Source organism: Brachyistius frenatus, unplaced genomic scaffold, assembly GCF_029030835.1.
Source record: "Brachyistius frenatus isolate BFR_SWC_R1_liver_20210118 unplaced genomic scaffold, ASM2903083v1 Contig_252, whole genome shotgun sequence".
In the NCBI taxonomy this organism is placed as follows: Eukaryota; Metazoa; Chordata; class Actinopteri; family Embiotocidae; genus Brachyistius; species Brachyistius frenatus.
Window position 1 is genome coordinate 235,242 of NW_027210851.1, and position 17,131 is coordinate 252,372.

The window sequence follows — 17,131 nt, forward strand, 5'->3', positions numbered from 1 at the left end:
TGCTGCTTATTAACTCCATGTCAAAATGTTGTGTTTTCTATGATGCCACATAATAATCATAACCTGTGACTTTGTTGACAGAACACATTGGTGAAATTAGGTAGGTAGGTATATACTTTACTTTATTAATCCCGAGGGGAAATTTTTTAATTATTGCTTACATTGTGTGCCTGTAACAGTGATATCAAAAGATGGGAAATCTAAAACTGTATAGAAATAACCGGCATGGTTTTGTATACTTGCCGCTTTCCTTTTTCATGGAAGACATGTTGAAATCACAGGTGAATCAAATAAAAGCAATGAAAGCTGAAATCCATTTAGCTGCTTCAGTTTCAGGATGTTCGTCATGGTTTACTTGAACACTTGAATGGGGCCATCGTCAATGTTATTAACAACAGCTGTGATTTTCCTACTATGTCAAGATGTCTGCTGTGAAAAGGGATTATTCAAAGTATTGCATGTGTGATTTGTTGTATGTGCTCAAACATTCAACCCCAGTGAGATGCTCTGATCTGTGATGTGTTTAATGACAATATTTGATGTTGTTTGTCAGGAAAAAAGTGTAAATTATGCTCCTCTATATAGAGCTGTGTAAATAAACTGTTGACAGTGATGCCAAAACGTTGTTTTGTGCTTTGTGAAACTTTTAAACTGGCCCTAGTTCAGATGTGTAAAATGACATCCATGTGGTGGAAGACAAGTAGAAGAAATGAAGTTTATCAAAGAAACTTTCACATTTATTATCGCCCTGCATGTAGATGCCTATCCCTCCTTTGTCTCCGTGGAGTTGGAGTGTCCTATTGAAACAGACCCATTTCATTCATCGCTCCTTATACAGCTTTCATCAATCACAAAACCATTACGATCCGCCCTCTGTGGCTGTTCAGTGACAATTCCCCTCACTAAATGACAGAGAAACATCGCGCAGACAACAAATGTCCGTCTCCCTGGAGTATCGTCGTGAATTATGTGGCTTATTAGCATTCTAAATTGATTGAAGTGGTCATTTTTCCTGCTCTGCGAGAACCAAACAGGATTAGCGTGAGCAGGACAACAACAACAAGGCAACGTTAAGAGCCACTTGATGGCGTCACTCATCGCATTACAATTAGTTTTGGTTGTGATTCCTCGCATCCGGGAGGTTTGTGTCAGGCGGACCTTGACGGATGAGAGCAGATATAAAAGTAAGGTGCTTCCCGACTGACAGCAGAACATTACCGGTGGCTGGGAGGATGGATTTCTGCAGGCAGAAAGTTGTTTCACAGCTCTAAATCACTGCAAACTCCCCTGAGACTGAATATATATCAGCGATGACAGGTGGATATTAAAGCTAAAACGGTGTGGCGGTCCTTTGGCTTCCTGTGTGCCTTTCCAGTAGAAGCTCAGTGACACGGCTGATGATGTCAGGATGCAGCAGGCAGGCTAACAGGTCATTAGTGGTTATTGTTGTACTCTTTGATTCCTTATGATCCCCTGCAGAGTGCTCTGATGTCCCGTCTGCACAATCACATGGTGTACGAGACGTTAAACCGGGGCTACGTTCATGTTTTCCCTGCAGGAATCCGACAGCCGACGCACACTCGTCTCTCTGTGCTGCGTCAGAGCTGATGCTGCAGTCCTCCTCAGCTGTGACCGCACAGCTCCTACTTGAGTTAACCTCGGCATCTTTTGGGGTCACCCTCCTCGGTTCCTCCTGCTGACACGGTACAGGGATGAGATGTGGTCCAAAGGGAACACTGAAGGGTGCAGAATTCCCAACCCGGTCTGTGTTTTTCCTGATTTGTCCACTTGAGTCCCGCTTGATTGGACGGGCGTCTCTGGGGTCCTGAATCAGTTTGCTGTGCCGGAGGCCCCTCGGTCTGTCAGCACACGTCCTCACCGCCAGGTTCAAGTACTGCATGTTCTCATCATGGGATGCTTCTCCTTCCTGCAAATACACACGAGAGACAAAAGTTGAAGACAGTTACAAAAAGTTCTGCAACATTTAAAGGAGCAGTGTGTAGAATTTAGTGGAAGAAAGTGTAGGAAATGGAATATAAAATCTGTTATTGTGATAATTATGTATAATCACCTAAAACTATCATCGTGGTGTTCTTTCTTTAGAAAAATACTTTAATATTTACATAGAGAGCAGGTCCTCTTCCAAGGAGCTCTCCATGTTTCTACAGTCGCTCAGAGGGAACAAACCCAACGCTGGCTCTGGAGAGAGGCTTTCACAAGCGCTGTATAGACAACAACCTTTATTTGCCTTTTTCGCTACTAAATCATATTCACTTCTCCTTTGAAATCATATTCACTTCTCCTTTGAAATCATATTCACTTCTCCTTTTAACCCTTTTAGATTTTAAGGGGAAGAGGTACGCTTCCTCTGTTCTGAATTTCAATTGGCTGCTTTGCCTAAAAAAAACAGACTGCGATGTGTTCATTTCCCATAAACGATTTCAGGAAAAGTGATAAACAAAAGACAAAAATCAATACATGTCTTGAATGATATTAAAAACTAATGGTCAACAAAAAAAGCATTCAATTATTCTGTGCAGGTTGTGAAAATTAATGTGAGCACAAGTTTCAAGTAGTTTTATATAAAGTTTTCTCATTTTTTCTAAAAATAAAAAATAGCCATGAGAATAATTTGACACATCAGCGTTTAAGAGCTCTTTAAATACAAGCAGAAAAAGGATGTTTCGCAGGAGCAGCTGATTGCTAAATGTTAATGGGAAACCTCTGTGCTTACCATGAAGATTTTATTAATGTTATTATTTTATTAAAGTTTACATGGTTACAAGCTGAAATGACATACACTACGAACTTTTTATATCTGTGAAATTCTCTTTCATCCAGGTCACGGTCAAGCTAAGTTTCACTTGTCCTCTGAACGGCTTCTTCCGTTCTGAGCGACCAGAGACTTAGCACCGTCATTGGTCGTCGAGGTTACATGTTAGACACACTTGACTATTTTGTGAATCGTTTAGGGCCGTTTAGTCCTGGTGTGAATGGGAGTTGTTGCGGTCCAGGTGTAAATGGGGGTTGAGCTTCCGGGGAAGGGATCTCAGGACGGCAATGTCTTGTTCCAGTTTGACATAGATTGCTGCTTCCACTCTTCTTTCAAACCACCTGTCTTCACCCTGCCAAAATGTTGATATTGTTTTCCTCAAGTGAATGCACCTTGTCCTTCAGATGTAGATGGACTTTTGAGTCCTGTCCTGAAACGTTGTCTCCTTGTGTTGTGTCATGTGCTTGTGAAGTGGTAGTTTTATTTCTCCAATGTAGAGGTGTGTGCCCTTCTCGTGTACGTTCAACTGTGCAGCAAACTGCAGTGTAGTGCAGCGGTGTTGTAGACCACCTCCTCTTTTTAGAGGAGGTCCATGACAACACTGTAGCATACTACGGCACCACCTCCTCCTGGACCACCTCGGCCCACGGCACCACCTCCTCCTGGACCACCTCGGCCCATGGCACCACCTCCTCCTAGACCACCTCGGTCTACGGCACCACCTCCTCCTAGACCACCTCGGTCTACGGCACCACCTCCTCCTAAACCACCTCCTCTAAGGTGTACGACAGCACTTATCAGCCACTTACAATGGAGTCCTGAGGTCCCTTCGCCGGAAGCTCGACACCCATTTACACAAGGACCATAACGTCTCACATTCACACCAGGACTACTGTGACTCGAAATGACCAACATCTCACAAGATGGTCGCGTGTCTAACGTGACCTCAACGACTCTTTCGGTAGAAACGACCCCATCAATACGTCAAAGCCTGGGACCCCCCCCCCCCCCCTTCAGTCGTTTAGAACTCAAAAAACCTTTCAAGAAGGCAGTTCTAGTGGCCTGTGGGTAACATTTAGATTCTTCAGGACCCTCATTACAACACATATGGAGGGACCACAGTGAAAGAAATGACTCTCTGAACTCCTCAACTTCAGTATAGCTGAATGAACAGCTCCTAACACAGAGAAACTATTTGTAAGGGAGGTTTAATATCAATGCCTCGGCTCTGTTTGTATTGACAGTGGTCTCTCCCTGCCATCTGTGTTTATATACTGCAGCTCACACTGTGACCACGCAGTAAACGACCTCCTCTGGGTGGGATGAATGTGTTCTCTGAGTGTTGGAAGCTGCCGGGCTGCAACCAGCTGATACGCAGAGAAAGAAGGCGGTGTGTGAGGTCAGTGATCTATCAAAGGCACACCAGAGTCTCATCAAGCTCCTGGAGGTCTGGATGAATTTTAAAGCACAAAAGTCAGTCCTACTTCACACCGGTAAGGCTGCTTAATGGAGGACTTTTTGTACCTGACAAAATAACAGCTGTCCATGGGAGACCTTCAGAGACACTTGGGCTGCGTTTAAAATGACTCCCTTGTCACTGTGCGGTATATTCCACTACAAAAGGATGGTTGCCATTTAGGAAAGTGACAAATTATACCCTATATAGAATGGTCACGAACCACCAGCTAAACACCATCATAGAGTAAAGACAAAGATGACACAATGACATTTAATTAGAGCGTCTACATGACAGAACTGGGCAGGATATGTCAGAACTTATTTTTTTGATTTTTTTGATTTTATACACTTTATTAATCCCCGAGGGGAAATGTCTTCACTACAGCAGGGGGGGCTCTCAGGGGGGGAGCTGCTGCAGCAGGCTGCCACTAGCGCGGCGCCAGGTAACCTGACCTGAGGTGCATGTTTTTAATGAAACTTAGTTTTTAATGAAAACTTATCATATCATCCAGATGTAGTACCAGTGAAAGACGGTGAATCGCCACTAGGCCTGAGTTTAAACCATTACTGGATGAAAGGACGAACATGAGCAGTGACCAATAGTGCTCTGATTTTGCCCTTATTATTCCTCTATAGAATTACCTCGATAAGCCACAAGTGAACAGTGGACCAGTTCAGACATGACCCTGAGTTGTTCAATGTGAAAAAGTAACAGAACTCTTTTGATCTTTTTTTTTTTTTTTTTAAAGAAAATGCTGTTTTTTCAGAGTAAAATACCAACAGGTAACATAAACAAGCCAGAAGCAGGACACCTAATGATCCTGTGTTTGGAATAAAAACAATGGTTATTTTTCAGATAAACAATTTCAGTATTTCTACTTTGAATGGACTTATGATTGACAGGGTCACAGGATATTAATTTCTTGTCATCTGGATTGATGGAAAAGTCACATTCAAACTTCACACCGATAATCTTGTGTGCTGAATCAGGCAAAAGGTTGGAAAGGCAGAAATAAAATCATGCTTCCCATATTTTGAAGGAAAACTATTGTTGAGGCAGTTTTTCTGTCAGTCTTAGACTACAGTGATGTGATCTATAGGCACTCATCCTCAACTTTTAAATCTGTGGACTGTGTCTATCACTTTGCCTTAAGATTCATTACCAGTGATGCCTACGGTACAGATCATTGTATCTTATATGCTAGGGTTGGATGGTCCTCGCTCTCCAAGAGAGCCGAGATACTCACTGGTATCTTTTTCATAATTAAAGCCCTTACTGGAAAATGACCTTTAAAGTTATCTTTCTTAATTGCTTCAACAGTCAGATGGGCTTCATCAGAGCCGCTCTACTGACGGACTCCTGCTCAATGTTCCATGAGTTTGGTCTCAACTTGCAAAGACTGCTTGGAATTTTAGTGCACCTGACTTCTGGAAAAAAAAAAAAATCACAACACTTTCTTAAAACCAATACATGTATCATATTTAGACATTTTCGAAATTTGATCTTTTTTAATTCGCCCTCAATGATTTCTGGAGTATAAATAATGAATGATTTAACAGAACAATTCATATCAGAGAGAGATTCTTTGCTACCTCTGTGGGGTTGAGCCAGTTGTCAGCGTTGTCATCACTCCGAGCGCTTTTAATTGCGCTGACGACCGTCTTGGTCACAGCTTCACTCACTCTGGCCACATCATCCACTTCCTGCGCAGGAACAGAGACCCATTCGTCAATGTAATCACATTCATGATAAAGACTCTGTTTGTTGTGTCTGTGACCTTGCAGGGAAAGCTGGAGAGGGACCCATCCTTTGAATAAACATTTATCTGGCAGCAAGCAGGGAGATTTTTTTTTTTTTTTTTTTCATGCATCACACACTTCTCCTTGTGCACGCACACACTCATCATAATGACAGGGGAGTCTGTTACTGCCAGGACTGGTCATTACTCAAAAAACGAGAGGGGGGGGGCCGTAATCTGGGAGCGCTGTTAGGATCAATGTGAGCAGAAGTTCTTCAGCACGATGACGTGCTGCCTCCTCTCAAATGTCATTTTATGTTTGGACTGTGTACACAACAGTGTTTCAAGTTTGGAGCTGAAGAGGATGAAAGAAAGACGCTGCTTACCAGCTCAATCCAGGAGTTGACACTGACGGTGATGGGGTCCACCGACTCCACGTAGTGCCACCAGTGTCTGGGCACATAAAGCACCTGTGCAGAGAAGATTTTAAAACAAAGTCCTCAGAAGCTTGACAACTCCCACCTTGCTTCCCTTCTGTCTCTCCAAGCCTGTAAAACAGAGGGACTACGAAACTGCAGTGATCATCCACTAGATGGCAGCATAAACCTTCCACGTGTCTACCACCAGAGGTTCATCCATTCATAAAGTGCCTATTAATAAAAGGAGAAGGCTTATTGATTTCAGGGCTCTGCTGATTCATTCGAGGCCTGTGGTCTGACAAGACAAGACGGATGAGCTATCCTTTGATTTGCTTTGTAGACGTGGAGTCATCTTGAAGGAGATCGCCGTGGATACCAAAAGCTATCCGTTCTGTGTTAACAGCAGAAGTGTTTCCAAGTGTACAGTGAAGCAAGTCTGAGCGCAAGAGTTCCATTTGTAGCTGTCGGCTGTATGTATAAACATACACAACAAAGGCAGACGCAGTGCTGACCAGAGCGGTTCAGGGTCTTTTATTTGAGCAGCAGGAAAAGACTCAAAAGGAGGCCAATGACATCACGTGTCAAAGGTCATGATTTACCTCCCACATACTTGCTATTGTGATTGAAGGACCAGATGAGGGTCATGTTATAGCCTGAGCCAACTCCATTTGCTAAATGATGACAGTGAGAGCAGAGAAACTGACCTTCCTTCTTTGTGATCAACATATACAGTTCTCAAAGTGCTACAAGTCTTTAGAGCAGCGGCCTCCAGCCGTTTTTCCTCAGAGCTACTTTGACAAAATGAAACTGTCCGAGAGCTACTCATGTCTGTAGCTGAGCTCCACACAAACCAGCTGAATAAGCTTCTTTTATGTGAACAATAACACATTGATACACACACATTTTTACTAAATGCATAGTGCAGTGCAGCAACTCTTGCGTGGCCAAACTTATTTGAAAAGCTTCAAATGAGGCTTTCAAATATAAGTGGTTCATCTTCGATTGGGACCCCCTTCCTTGAACTACTCAGAAATGGGAGGTGAGCTACAGGTTGGAGACCCCTGATTTAGATCATGGGACTGATCAGGACTTAGTTACACCAAAACTACACTGATAATAAAGATCCAGTATATTTTTGCCACCACCTGAGTGATATAATACTGAATATCTGCCGATACCGAGTACCGATACCCCTGATATCTAGTTGCACAGCGCACCCTTCAAGCTCGTCGAATTTAATATCTTATGCATTATACTTGACAACTAAATAACTGAACAGCTCTGTAAAGCATTAAGAAACATTCCCTGAATTAAAACTGTACTTTCATGTTTTTTTTACTTAAATAAAAAAGCAAAAATATCAATATTTTTTCACAATGCCACTCAGCACTGGTTTTCTTGGTTTTTTTTTGTGGGTAAACAAAATGAGTTAAACAAAAAAACTTATCTTTATATATAACTCGTACGAATTCCACTTTGAGCAGCATTGTAGCAAGAACATACTATCATAAATAGTATAATCACAATTCCATGGTGAATTGGTATAACAACTTAACTTTAACATTCACTGTCACAACAAATAAAAATCACAATTACAGTTTCTCCCAGTTACCTCAGTGACCTCGCTGGATTTCTGTGAGTTTATTTTTTTAGGTGTCGTATCAAATTAGTAGTATTGAACGCAGCTCTGTCACTACCGCATTGCAAAATGCTCGCATTGCAGACATTACAACTGGATTTTGTGTTGCTGTTTGTGTTTTGATTTTGAAATATTTTCACGCTGCACACCGTTCAGCTGAACGTATGCCATATGTCAGAGTTTGAGTTCACTTCTGCATCTGGCCACAAAATTATGCTCCCTATTTATGACACGACAGTTGATGTAAAACAAAGAATCAGAACTAAATATAGGTCTGTACAGACAGCACTGATCAGTTTCAAAATGATTGAATTGACCCCAATACCAATCTGTTACATCCCTATTGATAATACTGCAGTAATAAGAGAAAAGGGAATTTGTTGGAAACGGAGTGAGAGCATTTTACTTAAAAAAAAAAAAAAGGTCGCTTTTTGACTTTCCCCATTAAAAACAAATAAAGCTGAAGGGTCAGCAGGGAGCCTGACCTATAAATCACTTCTCACCCAGCCAGTAGAGTTCCTTGACATCTGGGTTTAGTGGTGCTGATAGGAAGGTATTTAGTATGCTACAGGGGCTCCAGTAAAAGCAGATAGTGAAAAGAGACAGATGGTTAATTGCTTTGCTGCCATTCTGACACTTGAAAAACAAAACGGTGCAGCTGGAATATGAAGCAAGGTGAAGACGGACGAACGAACACACGCAGGAAGACCTTCGCGGTGAATCTCGATGGAAGGAGGACACGTGAAGATCATCACGAGGCAAATTTCACACCATCTCAGTCGTAACTTTGAGCTCACCTCCTTCTGAAGAAGCAGAGCAGAGCAGGAGACGGGAACTTGACTGATTTGACAGCTGGCCTTCTGACCTGGATTTGACCCAGTTACTTCTCTCCTGACACGACATCAAGAGTGATGATGCAGCTCGCTTTAATGCATCTACACTTTCTACTTTCCTCAATGTAAAAAAAAACACCTAAATGTGCTGAAGGTGGCGCCGTGTAACTGAGGAGGCCGGGCTTTAATTGAAACACAAGTCATGACCGTTGCCTCGCTTCACTCTTTTATGGAGGACACCATGACAAATAAACCTCCCTGCTGCGTCTACTTTTACATGTTCACTGCTTAAGGACCAATAAAGTTATATTTTATGGTTATTGGTTGTATGTCATGAGCAGTTCATCACATAAATGTGGAGCCACAGTGTTGCATAGCATCAAACTTCAGTAAATGACTCTTTGTTTTTTTCTTGGTTCTCTTACAACTGATTTAACAAAACAAAGAGGTGACAGCTTACTGTTCAGTATGATACATGATACAGGACCGATACTTAGACAACACTATGATAAAGTTTGACTGAGGACAAACTAACACTACAACATTGGTTATTTAATCTTCCTTCAAATGTGTATAAAGGCACTCTCACAGTTGACTTTTTAATAGATTTTTTTTTTATGGTTTTATGTTGCCAGTAATGTGTCCTTTGAGGTGCATTATATTTTGTATGATATAATACTGTGTGAAGTGTCCTGACCTGTCCGGGCTGCAGAGTGACGATGTGGGCTCTGGCTCTTTTAAAGGCAGGGAATCTCCTCAGGTCTGGATGGACAACATCCACCTGGCTGAAGACGCTGGACTCCTCGTAGGGGATCCTGGTCGGGTAAAGGTTAGCGGTGTCCTCTGGAGGAAAGAGGTGCCAGCGCTTCCTACAGACAGGGGACATCACGGTTAAACAGGACTTCAGAGCAGGCAGAGATTATTGTTAGAAATAAATTCAGTTGTTTGATAAAACACAGCGGTGTTGATTGTAGAAGTTTGAATCTTCACTGGCCTCACGATTCAAATACAATTCAGCTGCCAGTGATTCAATTGCACCATGCAGTTTAGAGGGGGAGAGTGTAACACAGATTATTTTCTCTAGCTACAATTTACAGGTGTCCCCTAAACACCTCACATGCAGGTAAGACTAAGCAGTATATCAAAATTACATCCATGTTGTGATAATAGACTAAATAACATTTTAGATTTTTGGCTTGTAATATTATGATACAGCATTAGTGGTGTCTACATAACAGTATTAAGTTAGCGTTATGCATAGCATCCTGTGAATTAATGAGGGGTTTGATTGGTGATGATAGGTAGTAACATTGAGTCAGTCAACCTTTGAAGTTTTGTTCTGCAATATGATGCCACTTTGTGTGTACTTTAAAACCTGGAATAGTTTTATATACAATCCCTGTGCTGCTATTGTTTTCTGTTCTTCTGACCCATCATTTCCAAAGATGTCATGTTATCAATCAACACTATTGCATTTTCATAGGTCAGCAGTCCAATTTCTGCTTGGTCTAGATTTAATTTCTTTTGAGATCAATACTAAATGAAAGACTCATTCACAAGGAGTGAGATAGGACTGTTGCTCCCTGGTAGAGCAGTAGAGTGAGATAAAGGAGACCTCTTCCCTATTATTTCTTGACTCGCGTTGCCCCGTACAGCATCTCACCCTCTGTCTCCATTTCCTCCCTGCCTGCCGAGCCCTGCGGCAAATGAATTCCTCTTCAGAGGGCAGAGGACAAATCACACGCTCTGTGTTAGCAGTTACAGCTCTCTGCTCCCTCAGTGTCGCAGGAGAGCTGTGTGTTTAACGGGCAGGAAACTTCCACCAGAGTGGTGAAACACAGATACGGTGGTGCGGAGTTCTGAGCTTCCTCTCTGCTCAGGTACAACTCCTCTGTTCAATGCACAGATATGACAGCTCCGACACGGCCATGTCCCGTTTTATTTTACACCTCGGGGGAGTAGCTCTCTTTTTTTTTTATACTATATTATTTTTTTACACCTCTTTTGAAAAGGAAAATTTTAGGTTTGTCAGAGGAAATACAAACAAATAAAAAATAAAAATCAGAGTTACCCAGTACAACAGATCACCCACCAGTGTTAAACCTTTTTTTTTTTTTTCAAATTGCCTGTTGGCATTTCTCCCTCTTGCATTGTTTCATATTTCTGAATTAGTATTTTGTGGTCAGTACAGTAAAATATAGCATGAATGAACAGGAAACAATAAATCACAAACGACCATTTAAAACATCAATTAAGTAACTTTTGTTTATGTGACCATTAAGCCAAATGTTTTACTCTACAGCAAACCACATAAAGTATATCAGTCTAACTTTCTTCTCTCTTCATGGCCTGTAAACATACTCAAACAATAAGGAGAAATCTACCTGCATTTCCTTTAACCTGAGAAACAAAATATAAACAACAAACCTCTCTTGTTAATGTGTCATTTTAGAATCTGGATTATAATTTAAAATCTGGTTATTCTGGTGCACATGAAGCAGCAAACACAGGTGACTATCCCTCTTACCGTCCCTGCACCTGCAGCACCAGGTTACAGCCGTACGAGTCCAGGTGGCACGGCGTGTTGGCCCTCTCTGTGCCGATCCATAAGGTGCTTTCTCTACCATTACGTCCCTCGAAACCAAACTCAGACCACTTTACATCCTGCGCCACCCACACACACACACACACACACACACGCACGCACACACACACACACACACACACACACACACACACACACACACACACACACACACACACACACACACACACACACACACACACACACACACACGTCATTCAAATGACAAACATCAATACAACATTGTATGGACACAATAAAAAAAAAACATTTTTAAATTACAGTCTCTGTTCTTTTTGTCCATGATCATGACAGGACATGACCTGGAAGCCAAATTCACATTTTCCCAGTTCTGCTATTAGCTCACAGATGTAACCCCACCTCATCAGCTACTTAGACAGGGCCTATTACAGGTGACCAGTGGAGGTGCAGAGAAACAGAGCCACGGTATTTGTCATCTTTCAAGCAAAACTACTCTGTCAATCATGCGCTGTCAGAACACAAAGGTGTAGCAATCACACCAGCGCCCTGAATAATGAAGTCATTACCATATATGCAGGCAGCTGCAAGTGACAGACTGGTCAATCTAGACTTCAGGCAGCGTTTCCCCCTGAGCACCATTTATCCTGTGAAAAGCCTGTGTCTGCCTGTCTCAAAGGCGTGAATGTCAGCAGGTAATAATTGCAGGTGAATGCCCAAATTTTGTTTTTATCACTGAGATAAAAATGAAATAAATTTGTGGCAGTGGCTCCAAAAAAAAAATAGGATGGCACTTTTATGTCTTTACCTACCGGAGGACATGAATAGCAGCTAATATAAAGTCGCTGCGGGCGAAAGCTTAACATTTTAATTGAAAATGTCAAAACAAGGAAAAAAAACCCACAAGAATATAAATGAGAATTGGAGAGGAATATTTTGGCTCTTTTAAGTTGTTTTTTTCTTCTTTCTTTTTAAATTGTTGGTCATTTGAATCTCTTGCAACCAGATTAAAAGTTAATAGTATGTAAATTATATTTTTAAATTAAGAGACCATCTTTTAAATGTTAATTACCACTGCAAATAGAATTTGGACTGTGACTCCTAAGACTGTATGTGATGTCATAAAGTTTGGTCATGTATAGACTATAAAAAGTCAAACATGCCCAGGTCACCTATGTGATAAAGACCTAATGACACTGCAGGACGTTGATGTATTTGTGCATGGGAACAATAACCATGCTTACATATGGACCTATTATTACAATGAAAGCACAAATAAAACAGGCTTTTAAATGATCCCGTATTATGTTTTATTGGCTTTTTATTTGTTGTGCTGGTCTCGTTAAATCCACCTCTTTGTTCCGGGAGTGAAAAAAAGAATTGCTTGAATAATTGCTTGAAAAATAATTAGAGCCCCACTGATACAACAGCTGGCCCGTTTTATTGGACGATATTGGCCTATCACAGATATGCCAGTATCAGTGTATACGTTGGCAGCAATATAAAAACCTTTTTTCACAGAACACAATGTAGGAAAAGATTTGTGAGGTGTTTTTTCTTTTTATAATTATCAATAATTATTAAATTCACAGTGAAGTTTACTGTTTCATTGCAATGATGTCAGTGTGAAAAACAAAGTATTTTGACTCTATTAAATATCTTTGTAACAAGTGTCTGATGTGTTTGACACCACATTATAGGGATAATTGCAAAAAAATGTGTGTTTATATATACTGTATGACCAGTATATAAAGTAATATAGATCTATCAATATATATATAAAAAAGAAGCTTTTTTAATGGAAGTCTAATGGAGCCTGAGGGTTTTTGGGCCCAGCCCCTAGTGGCCCCCATTGGTATTGCACTTTAAAGCACTTAGCTTATATTTGACTTTATTAATCCCACAGTGGGGAAATTTGGAATTTCTGCATTGGCTTCACGTTTTAGACCTGGAGACTACATCCTTTTTTATATAGTGTGTGGTCGGAGCGGGACTCTACTGTTACAGTGTCCAATTAATTTTAGTCATATGTTTTATCTTCATCCTAATCAAGAATCTTTATGGTGTGAAAAAAGCACTACTTTTAACTTATTCACACAGCTGTCAAAACTTTCCTCCTTACATTTCAGTTTGGTGAGCTTTTAAGTTGAAGCTGGCTACGGATCCTGACAGAATAACTTATAACCCAAAAAGATGACCTAAATCTGTAATTATTCTGTCCTCAAATTACCCATAAAAGTTGTTTGCTTTTCCCCAAAATTCCTCTGCTTGCAGTGCCATTTAAATATCTAAGGTTTCCATTGCCACCATCACCGAGCTAAAACTAGATCTCTTATTGTTCAAACACGGCTGTCAGGTTTTATTTGGATTGGTTTGCCAGGAGACACTGTAAAACTGACCTGATGTGTTAACATTTACACAGCAGCAGCATGATTACCTCAAACATGAAAGGCTGATCTTGAAACAGCATAGCGATGTATTTGTAGTCAGCGTAGGCCCAGTGCTCTGATATTGGGTATTCAGAAAAAGGGCCCACATGAGTCCCAGACTGACCCTGAGTCCAGCTGAGAAACTCGGCCAGTTTGGCCTCCACATAGGAACACTGGGTCTCAAACAGAGGAGCTGGAGATCAGGAAGAAACAGAAAACATTGGGATGAAGATTAGGTGAAATACTTCAATGGAACTATGTTAAAAGATGTACAATACAATTAATTAACCAGAATCCCAGCACTACACCGCATCATCACAGACAAAGATTTTTTTGAAGACAAAAATAAATCACAGTTGTAGCGATTTACTGTTTCTTTACTTTCAGTAAACAAAGGGTGTCCACGGTTGAGTGATGATATTTCTAATCCCTGATGAGAAATGCCCTCCTGTCAGCTGCTGCAGCTCGAAACGATGATTTAAAAATCTAATTAGCTGGCTTTTATCAGAGGGCACGCTCCCTATCATTCAGCTGACAAAGAGTCGTTACTGTGGCTGTTTTAGAGCCGCATGGAGGACAAAATACAACAGATGCTCAAAGACAAAACCCTGTTTTTTTTTTTTTATTTTATCTACGTGACATCATAAATCATCTGATGAAACAGCCTCCAATAGTTTGTTAAATAATCCATAAAATATCACTTGTCTGAGGACAAACTACTCATGACTGCAGGCAATTATGATGTAGTCATTGAAGATAATGTGAAAGCAGAGAACTGCCATATAAGGCTCTGAACGTTGATGTAATAGGGAACACAAAAACAGAAAAACCTTATTGATTTAATTTATATGGAAATTGAAAAATCATCAATTATGGGTGCTTTCCAAGCGGCACCCAATAGTGACGTCAACCATTGGTTTGTTAACAGCCGTTATGAAGCCTCAACTTCGGATTTTGTCCGTCGCCATCTTGCTATAGTTTAGTTCTGCTCTTACTGTTTGTCTCCCCTTTTCTGCCCAGTCTGAATCGGACGAGTCTGTCACCGAAGCAACCAGCCAGATGCTCTGCAGTCCAGCGGAGAACAGGCCAGCCACAGGTCATGTCCAGGAAGATTGCAGGCTGCTGCAAATGATGCACAATCCTCCGGGTCTCCTCTGGGCTGAAGGGCTTAATGGGGGTGGTGGCAGCCATAGTTTGTGGTGCACACTGATAGGAGGTTGTAACACAAAATGAAGATACAGATTAGCTGATTAACAACTGGTGTTTAAATTGCAGTCATTCACAGAGGTTACACCGACCTACTGGCTGAGGGGTGCCTTATCTTATCTGTCCAGTTATTTATGCAAGCTGAACAAAAAAACCCAGTTGTGTTTATGTGTTTATCTCTACTGTATTTGTAGCTCCTTCTGTGCCACCAGTAAAAAAAAAAAAAACACGCAGTTATGCTGCTATCACTGAAAGCTATGACTCAGGAACCTGAGGAGAATCTGGGAAGAGGGAAAAAAATGTAGCTTCCTTATTTTTGAGCCTGTTTGTACTCTGCCTAAAGAATACTTATAATCAATCATGACTTTGGGCCGATATTTATTGACTTGACAGAATAAGGTACCTTGAGTCAATGTATGTGTCTAGAGGTCTGTTTTTAAACTTACTTTAAACCCAATATGCAGCGATAAGACATCTTACATTTGTTCCTGTTCATTGGCAAAAGTATTATTGATGGGGTTGAGGTCAGAGTTCTGTGAAAGCCAATTACATTTTTCCTCTTCCCCTTAAACTTAAACTACATTCATTATTTTGTTTTCTTTAAAGCTTTTTAGTCCTAGATTAAAGTTTCAAAAACTAGTCTGCAATTTGAATAAAGAGAATCCCCTGAAATTTTAAGAGTATGTTTTCATAATATAAATATGTCCATTTATGCCAACATCTCCATTGCTTCTATACTCACTATTCCCATTAATGAATTCCTCTTCAGTCAGTCTGTGTCATATGTGAAAATGGTCATGTATGACTGGATTTTTACATGACACAAAAGTCACCACACAACAAAATGAATGTACTTGTGTTCATATGGTGTGTTTGACACTTGACAAAATGAGTACAGAATTTGTATATGTCTTTTTGTAAGCTCGTACTCCTTTCCAACATATATTGGTAAACTGACATCAGCAAATAAAGGCATGTCATGGATGTCATACATATGTTGGCAGATAAGAAAGAGGAAACTGCAATACATGCTAAAGATATGATTAGAATTCAGAAACAGCATCACCATCGTATACTTTATCTACCAGTAACACTATAAAACTTGTGTGCAGCATACATCTTAGAATGACATGGATAATTTTAGGTGATAATGTCATATGTTCATGTTAAAAAAAAAAGAATATTGGCTGATTTATTTTACCCTATCGATACTGATATAGATTTGATAGATAATTGGTTCTTTTTTTTTTTTTTTTTTTACATTAACCTGTACCCAGCCTTATCTCTGACCCCAATCAGTTTTCCTCTAAATTGCATAACCTGACTTCAATCAGTTATAGTCTGAGATTCATAACCTGACCTCAATCAGTTATCTCTGCAACGCCATCCCCACAATTTACCCTGAGCCTCAACCACAACTGTGGAGAGGTTACCAGGCGATCGCACGGTGTCCAATATCGAGCATATACATATAGTTAACTTTCTTTATAACATAAAGTTATAAAAAAAAAAGAAGAGCTACCTTATTTTTCTATTCATATTTTGGTACGTAACTCTGATACGTATCTCCCACCTATTTAACCAACACATTTCTGTAACGCTATTAGTAACTCGTGGTCCATCCAGATAATGGGGCTATCTATCTTATCATGACAGAATAAGCAACCTGTTTACGTTGCATTGACTACCAAAGACTCAGAGCACAACATTAACCCTAAAATAGTAATCGGCGTAAGTCAGCACGCGAGGCAGTGTTTATTTCAGCAAATAACAAGGCGATGCTGTCAGCTGGGATCTGTTTGTGAACACCGACGTAACTCCCACTTAACAGCCAATACATCCCAGGAAAGCTAACGTCAGCTCCGCAGAAATAGGGGGATCTGTGGAGGGAAAACAAAGGACTCACCTTTCACTACACGTGTAGGGGAAGCTCGGGCGGAAGTAAACAAATCTCACATGACATTGTACGCGCTCGTCTACATCTGGAACGCGTCACTCGGAGTCTGCTCCATTTCGGCTCTCCGGCTGCGAGAAAACCCCACTCCAGCTGATTCGCTAAAGGAGCCAAAATG

General features: G+C 40.8%; 1 protein-coding gene across 2 annotated transcripts; it reads right to left on the minus strand.

Annotated features, from left to right (window-relative positions):
• Positions 1-715: 715 nt before the first annotated feature.
• hspbap1 (hspb associated protein 1) lies at positions 716-17,124 on the minus strand. Of its 2 annotated transcripts, none has more exons than XM_069720835.1 (8): positions 16,966-17,124; positions 14,849-15,059; positions 13,862-14,046; positions 11,389-11,525; positions 9,559-9,730; positions 6,357-6,440; positions 5,825-5,935; positions 716-1,927 (listed from the first exon to the last, which is right to left on the minus strand). In XM_069720835.1, the coding sequence occupies exons 2-8, from the start codon at positions 15,042-15,044 to the stop codon at positions 1,331-1,333; spliced, it is 1,482 nt and encodes a 493-aa protein (XP_069576936.1). In that variant the 5' UTR covers positions 15,045-15,059; positions 16,966-17,124; the 3' UTR covers positions 716-1,330. The 2 variants fall into 2 exon arrangements, with proteins under 2 accessions (XP_069576936.1, XP_069576935.1); XM_069720834.1 differs by lacking the exon at positions 16,966-17,124 and adding an exon at positions 15,802-15,880.
• Between the last annotated feature and the right edge of the window lie 7 nt (positions 17,125-17,131).

Bases quoted from the DNA above. Each gene is read 5' to 3' on its own strand.
- hspbap1 (XM_069720834.1), bottom strand. The intron at 11,526-13,861 runs GTAATCATGCTG...TGGGTGGCGCAG, and splicing joins ATCAGCCTTTCATGTTTGAG to GATGTAAAGTGGTCTGAGTT. The intron at 1,928-5,824 runs GTAGCAAAGAAT...GTGTATTTGCAG, and splicing joins ACTGGCTCAACCCCACAGAG to GAAGGAGAAGCATCCCATGA.